Source organism: Mus musculus, chromosome 3, assembly GCF_000001635.26.
Source record: "Mus musculus strain C57BL/6J chromosome 3, GRCm38.p6 C57BL/6J".
Taxonomy (NCBI): Eukaryota; Metazoa; Chordata; class Mammalia; order Rodentia; family Muridae; genus Mus; species Mus musculus.
The window spans coordinates 106522492-106535827 of record NC_000069.6 but is presented as its reverse complement, the minus strand read 5'-3'; the positions used below and the strand labels follow the sequence as shown (position 1 = coordinate 106535827).

Genomic DNA, 13336 nt, shown 5'->3' with positions numbered 1-13336 from the left:
TTTCATAGTAACACTCATTAAAATCCTAAGTAGGCCCAAGAAGGCCCTGTGTTTTATTTAGCTCTCTAGAGCAGAACAACAATTCAGTAGCATTTTTGTGGTGGTGGGAGTGTTCTTTGTATGGGTAAGGTAGTATTTAGCTATTTGATTTGAGCATTTAAAAATATAACTAAAGAACTGATTTTTTTAAATCTGATGTTACTTAATTTAAACCAAAATATTTACACATGACTAGTGGCTACTATGTTGGGACAATAACACCTAGAGGATGCTGAGTCGTTTAGGAAGAAAGAATAATAGAACTGAGTCCAAAAGAGAGGCTCCTTAGTCACAAAGGGCTCCTTGACCATTTCGATCTGCTTATGTCATGTTATATACAGCATATTGACTTTAGGATTTGTAAGTCTGCCTTCAGAGAGGTATGTACTGTGTGGTCCTTTTTATAGCCTCAGTGTTAAGTCCGGAGCACCAAGAAAATGTTTAAGGGAAGATCATTCTTGTTTAAAAACTAAGTTATAAATAGATTTCTAACAGAAAAAAAATCTCTTTCCAGTATAGCATATACTGAATATTTTTAACTCTTGAATATTAATATCATGTAACTTGAAAATTACCATCTAAGAAAATCCTGTGATAATAACATTTTATTCATAGTCTAGACAGGAAAATATACAATATTTAATCATTATTAGGGTTTTATTTTTTAAGAAAAGACAAAGTATTCTTTAATGCTGTATCTGAATAAATATTTGAAAACTAATGTTCATGGCCTCTGCAAACCAAAGCATTATTGTCCTGGTTCATCATCATTTTACCCTTGTAAAAGTATGTTAAAAACAAGTTTCTTGATATATAGAACGTGGGAAAGATATTTCTATTGTTGGCTATTCGCAAACATTCTCAGAATGCATTCACCATATTGGGCACCAGAAGTCCTGCAGTGAAGAAGTGAGAAATGTATTTAATGCTGTAGAGACTAGTACTTCCCTAATAAAATGAAAGGAAGGTAGATTTTTGTTGTTGTTTTGTTTTGTTTTGTTTTGTTGGTTTTGATTATTTAGGCAGCATTTCTAGGTGTGGTGACTCACTCCTGTAATCCCAAGTCTTAGGAGGGAGATAGAGGCAGGAGAATCAGGAATTCTAGGCTAGCCTCAGCTACCTATAGTTTTGATTCTAGCAGCTTGAACTATCTCAGACCCTTACTCATAAAATAAGAAAGTTTTTGGTTAGGCATGTATTATAGGTCGGTATTCCCAAAATTTGGAAGGCAGACCCAGAAGGATTTGAAGGCCACACTTAGCTATATAGAGTTTGGGGATAGACTAGGCTACTTGATTCCCTATTTTAAAACAAGAAAGATGAAACAGACACTTAAGAAGCTCAGGCCGGCCATGATAGTTGGGTAGCCAAGGTTGGCCTTGAATGTCTGATTCTCCTTTCAACTCCCAAATACTAGAATTATAAGTAGTCCTACCATGCAGGACTAGTATGCTGATTACATGCTGGGAGAAATTTAGAGGAGACAGTGTAGTCTCTCATGAGAGTTCTGAAAAATTCCTGCTAAGTGCGGTTATCCTTTGATATTTGTAAAGGATTGATTCTACAGCTTCCACACAGAAATCGAAGTCTGCAGATACTTAAGTAGTTTTTCTAAAATTGTCTAGCAGGCATATAATCCACGTGTACCCTTCTATATTCTGTAAAGAATCTCTGGATTACTTGTAATGCTGAATACAGTGTACATACTGCTAAGTAGCTATGTGTGGTATTATTTTATAAAGTAAGAAAAATGTCTGTCTGTATTTGGTACAGATGCAGATTTTTGTACTTTAGAAATTTATATTTCTGGTTAGGGAACCCAGAGACATAAGGGAATTCAGAGACATGGGATATTTTGTACTTAAAGGAGACCTTCCTGAGCACCATTAAAAACAGGGAATTTATGTCTGCTAACAATCCCAGTTACTTCAGGCATCAGTAAGTTCTTTGTTATTTAGTAGTTCAGTCATCTCTTCCACAGCTTTCAACCAAGAATACTTACATAGAGAATGAGGAGACAATCAGGCTGGCAAGATGGGCTCATTGGGTAAAAGCAGTTGCCTCTTGGTCTGAAGACCTGAGTTAATTCCTGGACTCACATAGTGGAGGAAGAGAACCTTTGACCTCCACATGTTTTCTGTGCATGCCCATAGGAGCATGCACACACTCATACACACCAAGTAAATGTAATTGAAATGAAGACTAAATATCTGATATTAAAGAAACATTTGGCCAAATCTAATAATGAAACTATTCGAATGTTGTTGCTGTTATCTTTTTTTGCAGGCACCTCTGTGGGCTTATATTGCCTGTGCTTGTGGCCTTTTCATTTACCAGTCTCTGGATGCCATAGATGGGAAACAGGCCAGAAGAACTAACAGTAGCTCTCCTCTGGGAGAACTTTTTGATCATGGCTGTGACTCACTATCGACAGGTATTGTTGCTTTTTAATGCTGAGAATTATTAACTGATAGAAACAATATGATAATCAATATTGCAATAAATAAATTTAGTTCTCAAGCAAATGATATTTATATTAAATTTTAGTGGGGTTTTTTTGAGACTCATGGTTCTGGTTAATGCTTGTTCATTGCTGGCATTATTGGGAAACTTAATTACTTGGTTTGTTTTATTTTTATTTATTTATTTTATTTTTATTTTTATTTTTTCTAGTACTTGGGATTCATACCCAGGGCCTTGCATATGCTTGGCTAGGCAAGCTTGCTACTTCTACTACCATCTCCATTCCAGGACCTTTTCTTTTTAAAATCTCAGAGTATAATTGTCATTTTCACAAATCTCATAGTTCTAGATAAAAGTACAATAGTGGATGACTGGTAGTCCATGTCCTTGTATTTAAGTGAATCTTAAGTATAGATAGTTAGGAGTACATTATATACTTGAATTATAAATATGCAGTAAGGGCCTGGATGAAGACTGATGGGATCAAGCCTGGAGAAGTGGCATACAACCTGAGGCTTACAGCTAATAGTAAGTACTGTGTTGTGTGTTGCTAATTTACTAAGGATAGATTTTAGGTGTTCCACCACAACAGTGATGCATAGATTAATTTTTTAATTCACAGGCTGTACACATATTAAAATACCCTGTTGTACAAATGTAAAAAAAATGCTACAAGAAAAAGTGCTGACAGTGGTTTTTGTTAGCACAGTTGAAGTATAGGTGATATGTCTGTATTTGTAGTATGTTGCGACTTTTTCAAATAATACTTGAGTGTATTTTTAGAAAAAAAAAACATTATAAATGAAATTGAGGTAGGTATTGTGGTGTACCTGTAACAGTCCTATCGCCTGAGAAGCTACAGTAGAGACTTCATAAGTACAAGGTCAGCCTGAGCTGTGTGGCAAGCGTTAGGCCTGCCTGGGCTAGGTAATAAGATCCTCTTTCAAAATCACAAACAAAAAATGAATTTCTAACTAGTATTCTTAACAGAAGTGTTTCCCTCCTTATTTTAATTTTATTCTTCAGTTGTTCTACCAGTTGTTATGGCATTTAAAATATTTTTTATGTCTTGCAAGTTTTATGTCTTGGGTCCAGATTTACATATCAAAATCATTACTTTATTGTGCTCTAATGGTAGCTTGCTTGTTAAAAGAAGAAAAGCAACAAATAAATTAGATTAAGGAAAACTCCAAATTTTCATTGAGTGAAAACTAGTTTGTTAACTTGAAAGACTATTAGAGTTTAATGAGGAAACTGCAGGATGACAAGCATCTTATTTTTGAAAATTGAAGTAATAGTCATGTAGCTTGAGTTTCAAACTAATAGGAAATCATTTTCTTATATATGAGACATAGTGATACCTGCTAAATAAGAAAAGACAGTTTTCTACTCTGAAGCAAGTAGGCCACTTTGATGCTTGTTAAAGCTCCCTAGTCTTTTCATTTTTTGTTTTGTTTTTGATTCTCTCTGCTTAAATGGCTTGTGCTTTTCTCAGGAGGTGGTCTTTGCCTGTTTTGTTTTCTAAATCAAGTGTGTATGTGCATGAGAACCCAGTATAGCTGTTTTCAGATGCCAGAAGAGGAAATTAGACCCCTGTTGCTAGGTTGTGACCACTGAACCATCTCTCAAGTTCCTATTTGTACTTTATTTTATATTTTTGAGACATGGTCTCCCAGTGTAACTAAGACTGGCTTTGAACTCTTCCTGCCTCAGCGTCCTGAGTGCTGAGATAGGTATGTGCTTGGTAGCACCTGCAGCACCCTGACACCTTTTACTACTCAGTTAGCACTGCTATCCCTAAGTAAGGAGAATTCTCAAAACATGTTCAAGTGTTTTAGTTGCTTTGAAAAACTTTGCTTCAGCTAAATGACCTAAAAAATCATTAAAAAAAAAAAAAAGAAAGAAAGAAAGAAAATAAGTCGTTGAAATTATGGTGTAAAAAATACAGAAATATCACATAACTGAAAAGAGATTATCTGTATCTCATCTAAGGTGATTTTCAGCTCTATAGATTCCGTTTAGTTTTCATTCTCATTTTCTTCTGCAGTTTTTGTGGTTCTTGGAACTTGTATTGCAGTACAACTTGGGACAAATCCTGACTGGATGTTTTTTTGTTGTTTTGCTGGGACATTCATGTTCTATTGTGCACACTGGCAAACATATGTTTCTGGAACATTGCGATTTGGAATGTAAGTAATACTTAATGGTGATTTTGTTGCTTTCTAATATGGAGAATATTGCTTATAGATTTAAGTATTAAGAATTGATCAAATCACTAAACTAACCTGTTTTTAAAGTAAACTAAATATTTAAAATTATTTTTTTGTCATATGCCTCTCTGTATTCCTTTGGAAATGAAGTGCCAGAATCATACAGTAAGCATTTTGGAAGGATAATAAAAAGCAGTAGGCCCTCACTCATCTTCACAGGTCTTTACAAATTTACTTTTTTATCTAACTGTCTTTTTATCTAATTCCATATCTTATTTTGTGATATAAAACTTATTTTCAAGAAAGAGTTTCTGAACTGGAGCGATGGGCTCAGTGGTTAAGAGCATGGCTGCTCTTACAGAGAACCTCAGTTCAGTTCCTAGTACTCACCCATAAGTGCAGCTCCATCATATCTGAACCCGTTTTCTAAATCATCACATGATTAAAAATAGTTTGGGGCTTTGTTTGTAGAAATGGGAGAGTTTAAATACTGTGGTTTAATTACATTTTAGTGTTTTATACTGTTTTATTTACAATTCTACAAAAGAATAATCTTCTAATAATATGTTTGATACTGCAATATTTTTCCTGCCAGCAAAATATCTGAGAAATTACAAATGGAATACGTATAAAATTTTTGACCTGAATGGAGAGTTTGCACCTGCCGATCAGTCCTTTCCATGATGATTAATGATGTATGATTAATGTAACCCAGTCTTAGAATGTGACTAAGGATGCTTTTCACTATCCAGGTTTTGTTTTTCATTTCTTTGTTTTGTTTTGTTAGATTTATTTTTATTTGATTTGTATGGATGTTTTACCTGCATATATATCTGTGTATCACATGCATTCATTTTTTTTAGAAACAGAAGTGGAAATCAGGTCCCTTGGAACTGTAGTTAGAGATAGTTGTGAGACATCTGTGGGTGCTAGGTGAGCTGTCTCTCTAGCCCCCACCATCTGGTTTTTAATTAATTATTATAGAACCTATTTATTCTTTCCTTTTGGTTTGGAATAAATATAATTTTTTTAAAAAGAAAAGGCTTTATTCAAGAAATGTCAAAATACAAATGTCTGACTACAACACATTTTAACATAGTCCCTAAACCCCTAATGGTCTTCTTTATTTCCTTACTTAGAGCGCCAGCAAGAATTGTTTTCATAGACCTCAAAAAGGCTAGACAACTTAGAAATTCACTTGGTTACCACAAACTCCGTTTATATGATTTTTGCTAAATTTTTAAAATAGAACTTAGGGACCATTGAGATAGCTAAACAAGTAGAGGCACTAACATATAATAGGAGTTAAATACTTACACAAATTTTAAATAAACTTAATAAAATACCTGGTTACTAATATTTTTGGTGTTAAAATTTTAGATGAAATCTCTGAATACTTTCAAAGCAAAGAGATTTAGAGAATATGGTTAAAGTCTTTTAAGGTCTTATCAGAAGACAGTGGCATGATGTCCATATTAATATTCTGTCTATGCCTTCATCAGGCATATATGGAGTCATTCATACTCAGAAAATGTTAGCCTTCTAATTTAAAGGAAGCAGTGATTGAATGTTTATAGGTTTGTTTTCAGTAATGTTTTCATAGCCTTTGTCTTATAATATTTTCACAGTCATCTTGTGCTTTAGGTAAAACCACAAAATGTTAAAAATTCTAAGATCATTTGTTTTTTCATAATTCAGTATTAAGTTTAAGTGCTACTGGGTTTTCAGAAATGCCATGATGTTTTCTATCTAGATTTCACATCCTTCATGGTTCATTTCTTATGGTCTCAGGGTTTTGGGTGTTGTTTTGTCCTTTGGACAGTGGGGGGGGGGTGAGAGTGGGGGTATGTATATTTTGGGTACTGAACCTGTGTTGGATGTAACTTCAACTTAGTTACAAACCAGTCTCTGTTCAGTTTTCTCTTTCCCTTTCAAGAAATGCTGTGCCAGCTCTATGGTGTGGTAACCAAAGAGAAAGGGAATTCAGCATGAAAGTAGTAAACAAACAACAAAACCAGTAATGGGCAGTAGTCCTAGGAACAGTTTAATATCACAGCTTTATACCTTGCAGTCTTAGAACTGCCTGTGATAAAGTTCTTACTTGGAAAACTGTGCAGTCCCATGTTAGATCATAAGATGACTGTAAGGGAATAGCAGAGATAAGACTAATGAAGACCCAGAAAATCTTGCTTTTTCTACTTTGCCAAGAAATTTGGTTTTTATCCTGATCTGCAAGGAACTTTTGTAAGACCTAAAGCTAGGAAATGACAAGAAATACCTTAGAAAGATCTGGCAGCATGGCAGAGAGTAAACTAGGGTTAACTGTAACAAAAGCAAAAAGACCCCCAGTAAGCATCAGTACAATTAACCTGAGGTGCTGCAAAGCCTATATTAACCCAGGAGCAATGTTCTTGTATGGAAAGGGGTTGATGGTCAAAGAGTTCAGAGCTAGACACTATTTATCTAGGTGTATGGAATGAATAAAAGTACAGATACTACACTGATGTCTCCACAACTTCCCTTCATTGCGAGGTTTTATGGAAAGTGTAGAAAGGCACCTCAGGAGAAGAAACCTACTTAAGTGGCAAATTCTATCCAGAAAAAAATGTCTGTACGGGATGGCAGACATAAGAATGGCAGAAAACTTAGGAAGTGGGCTTGGAAAGAAAGCTGTGAATAACCTTCTTTGAACAACCAAAATGGGAGGCTTCTTGTTGGAATGAAAAGCCAGGAGATTCATGAACTTTAAGAACAAATGATGTTTGGAGCTGCCAGGATTCACGAGAGTAGAAAAATGTATTATGAATTTGGCAATATGAATGATCCATAGTAGTTTCTGTGTAGTGGTGAAGTAAGGGCTAGATTGTAGCAGGATAAATAAGTTAATGTTTCATTACAATCTCTATCACATTACTCATAAAATACATAGAGGAGAGGACAAAGGACACACAACACACACAAATTACACATGCCATAGAAATTACTAGAAATTACCAAGAAACGGAGAAAATAAGAATGATTTGTGTAGCAAGATAGATTGAGATGTAAGACTGTAAGTATTCTAGGATAGGCATATATATAACTGAGTGGTAGAAAGCTTGTCTAGTATACCTGAAGTCCCAGGTTCAATCCCTAACATTGTTAATAATTAATTTAGTAAAATAACTTGTAGTATCAAGGCCAAAGCAAACACCTAAATTTAAATCAGATACCATAAGAAAAACTGTACAAGTATATTTTGAAGTAACAATGAAATGCCTTTTTAAAGTAAAACTGAGCTACGACAATATGCATGGAAAAGTGCCATTAGTACTTTACACCTAACTAGCTACTCATCAAAACAGAGCAAAATAAAACAGAACAGTATACTAGAGGATAGAAAATACATAAATCCCCCCTCCCCAGTACTACTGGAGTTCACATGTTTTTCTCAGTACCATATATAGTTAAGTATAGGATAGATTAAATTCAGTCAGTTTTGTATACATGAAAGAGAAAATATTCTTTTTGACTAACAAAGAACAAGGTCAATTCTCAGCTCTGGTTTAACTAAAGACATTTTTATATATGGCTTCTTTCTAGTTTTTCTTAGGGAAAATGAAAGCCACCTTAACTTGAGAAATACTACTTTTGAATACTTTTATTTGAATTGTTTTAGTGTCATTTATAAATGGGTGAAAGGGATCCTTAACATGTCTCTTTTGCATGTAATAAATTCAGATGTTTATGTTCTCAGTACTTTATAAAGTAGAATGTTTTCCAAATAAGAAGCTTGGGGAGATGGACATGGTGGTGCATGCCAGAGCTTTAGTAGCTGAGGGAAGAATAGTGGAAGATCAGAGCTAGCCTGGGCTACATAGGGAGACTCTTTCAAAAAACTGAACAAAAAATTAAGAAAAAGACATTTTTGTTCTTCTTAGTCTCATTATTTTTAGTTCCTATTTTAAGTTCATAGTATCTTGAACAAATAGAGAAAACATTTAATTCATAAAGGCTAAAGAGATGGCTCAGTGGTTACAAGTGTCTGCTGTTCTTTCAGAGGACCAAGTTTTGGTTCCCAGCACTTCTGCCTGGCAGCTGACAGCCACCTTTTATTTCATCTCCATGGGATCTGACACCTTCTAGCCTCTAAATATAATAAATCATTTTTTAAAATAGATTTTAATTCTCTGTGGCTAAATACTTTCCATTTAAAATCTAGCATTTTGAGAAAACAAACATGCTTTGGGTACATACTTCTCAAGTTTATGAGCTGCTGTGGAGCTAAAAACCTCCTTTCACAGAAAATGGTAGTGACTATGACATCTCTGCAGACCCTTGTCTCACATCCTGGTAGACTGAGTCGGTGTTGCTCTAGCCCTGTACATTTTACTGGCCTTGATAGGAAGGATTGAGGAAAGACATAAAGTCAGAGAACTCAATAGAAAAGCTGGGCTAGTGAAAGAAGAAAAGTGTTAGGAGTTGACACAGAAGTATAGAAGTACAAAGTCCCTTCAAATGACCTGGAGTTGGCAGTGCCAGATGCAACAGAAGTACTGAAAGTGAATAGAAGTCATTCTGTACCCTGAAACAAAGGAGTATTATGTGCTGTGAGATATATTGTATTCCTCTCCCATTTACCACAGCGTTGTTTTTTAAAAGAGAACTACTGTGATTTGAAACTCACAATTGTAATCAATCATCATTACTATGGTTTAGATTATATGAAAGTTCTTATTTCTGCTCTTAAGTCTTAAATCCTATATATCTAGGTGTTTTTAGATTGATATCATACAGGCATATATATATATATGTATGTATGTATGTATAATTTTGTTTAGTTAGTTATTGAGATAAGCTCTTACTACACTGGAACTCACAGTGTAGACCAGGCTGGACTCAAATCTGAGATTCACTTGTCCTTCCTGATTGCTGGGATTAAAGATGTATGCTGTCGTGCCCAGCAAAATCGTTTTTTTAAAAAATGAAATATGCTTATAAATAATTTGTCTTTATCTTTTAATTAAAACTATATTTATACAAAACACTGACCTTAAAATGTCTCCCACATTGTACAGGCAGAACCCTTTTGTTTGCTTGTTTGTTTGTTTCTTATTTGGAGATAAGGTCTCTTTCTAGCCCAGGCTGAGCTAGAACTCACTGTGAGTAGGCAGACCTTAAACTCATGGTCATCCTTCTGCTTCAGCATCCCAAGTGCTGGGATTACAGAACTGCACCACCACAGTTGGTGGGGCATTCGCTAAATTTTTTTGAGGGGACAAAGAAAGAAGCAAAAATTTCAAGTTATGAGGAGGGGTTATAAGTTGAACTCAGGCCATGATTTTTTTTTTTTTCTATTGCTGTCGTAACTAAAACAACTTGTGGAGAAATGGGTTTATTTCATTTTGTAGGTCAGTCCGTTATGAAGGCAAGGCCAGACAGGAACCTGGAGGCAGTGACTGAAGCAGAAGCAATCAAGGAGTGTTCTTACTGATGTGCTCTCTATGGCTTGTTCAGCCTGCTTTCTTATACAGTTCGGGACTACCTTAACCAGGGGCAGTACTTTACCCTGTGGGCTGTACTGCATCAATTACTAATCAAGAAAATGCTACATAGGCTTGTTTAGGCAGGCCAATCTGATGGAGGCATTTGTCAATTGAGCCTCTCTATTCTCAGATGACACTAACTTGTATCAAGTTGACAAAAAAAAATGTTTTTTATGTGTTCTTGGATTCAGTTTGCTAGAAGTTTATTGAGTATTTTTGAATTGATATTCATAAGAGAAATTGGTCTGAAGTTTTCTTTCTTTGTTGGGTCTTTGTGTAGTGTATGTATCAGAATAAACTGTGGCTTCATAGAATGAATTCTGTAGTGTTCCTTCTGTTTCTATTTTTTGAAATAGTTTGAGGAATGTTGGTATTAGCTCTTTTTTATTTTTTATTCTTATTTATTTATTTAGATGATTTTTTTCCATTTTTTATTAGGTATTTAGCTCATTTACATTTCCAATGCTATACCAAAAGTCCCCCATACCCACCCACCCCCAATCCCCTACCCACCCACTCCCCCTTTTTGGCCCTGGCGTTCCCCTGTACTGGGGCATATAAAGTTTGCGTGTCCAATGGGCCTCTCTTTCCAGTGATGGCCGACTAGGCCATCTTTTGATACATATGCAGCTAGAGTCAAGAGCTCCGGGGTACTGGTTAGTTCATAATGTTGTTCCGCCTATAGGGTTGCAGATCGCTTTAGCTCCTTGGCTACTTTCTCTAGCTCCTCCATTGGGAGCCCTGTGATCCATCCATTAGCTGACTGTGAGCATCCACTTCTGTGTTTGCTAGGCCCCGGCATAGTCTCACAAGAGACAGCTACATCTGGGTCCTTTCGATAAAATCTTGCTAGTGTATGCAATGGTGTCAGCGTTTGGATGCTGATTATGGGGTGGATCCCTGGATATGGAAGTCTCTACATGGACCATCCTTTCATCTCAGCTCCAAACTTTGTCTCTGTAACTCCTTCCAAGGGTGTTTTGTTCCCACTTCTAAGGAGGGGCATAGTGTCCACACTTCAGTCTTCATTTTTCTTGAGTTTCATGTGTTTAGGAAATTGTATCTTATATCTTGGGTATCCTAGGTTTTGGGCTAATATCCACTTATCAGTGAGTACATATTGTGTGAGTACCTTTGTGAATGTGTTACCTCACTCAGGATGATGCCCTCCAGGTCCATCCATTTGGCTAGGAATTTCATAAATTCATTCTTTTTAATAGCTGAGTAGTACTCCATTGTGTATAGATGATTTTTTTACCCACCCCCCCCCCACTCCCCTACCCACCCACTCCCCCTTTTTGGCCCTGGCCTTCCCCTGTACTGGGGCATATAAAGTTTCCAAGTCCAATGGGCCTCTCTTTCCAGTGATGTAAACTCCAGAGTTTATTCCACCCTTCAACTGTACCACATCCCATACCTCCTCCCCGCTCCCCTGACTCCATGAGATGTCCCCACCCCAGCAGACCTCTAAACTCCCTGGGGCCTCCAGTCTCTTGAGGATTACATGCATCTTCTCTGACTGAACCCAGACCCAGAAGTCCTCTGCTGTATATGTATGTGTTGGGGGCCTCATATCAGCTGGTGTATGCTGCCTGGTTAGTGATCCAGTGTCTGAGAGATCTCATTGTTCCAGGTTAATTGAGACTGCTGGTCCTTCTATAGGGTTGCCCTCCTCCTCAGCTTCTACCAGCTTTTCCCTAATTCAACCACAGGGGTCAGCAGCTTCTGTCCATTGATTGGGTGCAAATATCTGCATCTGACTCTTTCAGCTGCTTGTTGTTTCTTTCAGAGGGCATTCACAATAGGTCCCATTTTGTGAGTGCTCCATAGCCTCAGTAATAGTGTCAGGCCTTGGGGCCTCCCCTTGAGCTGGATCCCACTTTGGACCTGTTGCTGGACCTTGTCCTCAGGCTCCTCTCCATTTCCATCCCTGCGGTTCTTTCAGACAGGAACAATTATGAGTCAGAGTTTTGACTGTGGGCTAGCAACCCCATCCCTCACTCAATGCCTTGTCTTTCTGCTGGAGGTGGGCTCTACAAGTTCCATCTCCCCACTGTAGGGCATTTCATCTATGGTCCCTTCCTTTGAGTCCTGAGAGTCTCTCACCTCCCAGGTCTCTGGTACATTCTGGAGGGTCCTCCTACCAGGAGAGGTTGCCTGTTTCCATTCTTTCTGCTGGCCCTTAGGGCTTCAGTCCTCCCCCACCAAGGTCTGGTAGAATTCTGCACTAAAGACATCTTACTCTGGGCTTTTTTTGATTGGGAGGTTTTCAATGACTTCTTCTACTTCCTTAGGGGATATGGGTCTGTTTAGATAGTTTACCTGCTCTTGATTTAACTTTGGTATGTGGTATCTGTCTAGAAAATCATCCATTTCATCTAGATTTTCCAATCTTGTTGAGTATAGGTGTTTGTAGTAGGATCTGATGATTTTTTAAAAATTTTCTCAGTTTCTTTTGTTGTGTCTCCCTTTTCATTTCTGATTTTGTTACTCTGGATTCTATGTCTGCCCTCTGGTTAGTTTGGCTAGGGGTTTGTCTCTCTTGTTGATTCTCTCACAGAAGCAGCTTTTGCTTTTGGTGATTATTTGCATCATTCTCTTTGTTTCTTTTTGGTTGATTTCAGCCCAGCATTTGACTATTTCCTGCCTTCTACACCTCTTGAGTGTGTTTGCTTATTTTTGCTCTAGAGATTTCCGGTGTGTTGCAAAGTTGCTAGTGTAGAATCTCTCTAATTTCTTTACCAGGGCACTTAGTGCTATGAATTATCCTCTTAGCACTGTTGTCATTGTATCCCATAAGTTTGGCTATGCTGTGTCATCATTGTCATTGAATTCCAGGAAGTCTTTAATGTCTTTCTTTATTTCTTCTCTGACCAAGTTATCATTGAGTAGGATTGTTTAGTTTCCAAGGGTGTGCGAGTTTTCTGTTGTTTTTGTTATTATTGAGGTCTAGCCTTAGCCCATGGTGATCTGATAGGATGCATGGGATTATTTCAGTCTTCTTGTATCTGTTGAGGCTGATTTTATGACCAATTATACGGTCAATTTTGGAGAAGGTTCCATGAGGTGCTGAGATGAAAGAGTAGTCTCTTGTTTGGG

At 36.9% G+C, this 13336-nt stretch overlaps 1 protein-coding gene across 10 annotated transcripts in view; it reads left to right on the top strand.

Annotated features, from left to right (window-relative positions):
* Cept1 (choline/ethanolaminephosphotransferase 1) overlaps positions 1 to 13336 on the top strand; it is a 45543-nt gene that overhangs the window by 11975 nt on the left and 20232 nt on the right. For 9 of the 10 annotated variants that reach the window (XR_375610.3, XR_001783787.2, XR_003954431.1 and 6 more), the window contains exons 3-4: positions 2326 to 2473; positions 4550 to 4691. Coding sequence is in view for 6 of the 10 variants with exons in the window: in NM_133869.4 (NP_598630.2) it covers positions 2326 to 2473; positions 4550 to 4691 (290 nt within the window). In the remaining 4 variants the exon portion in view is untranslated. Of the gene's footprint in view, positions 1 to 2325; positions 2474 to 4549; positions 4692 to 10102; positions 10403 to 13336 lie in introns of those variants that run through there. The other variant, XM_011240336.2, reaches the window with a different exon arrangement.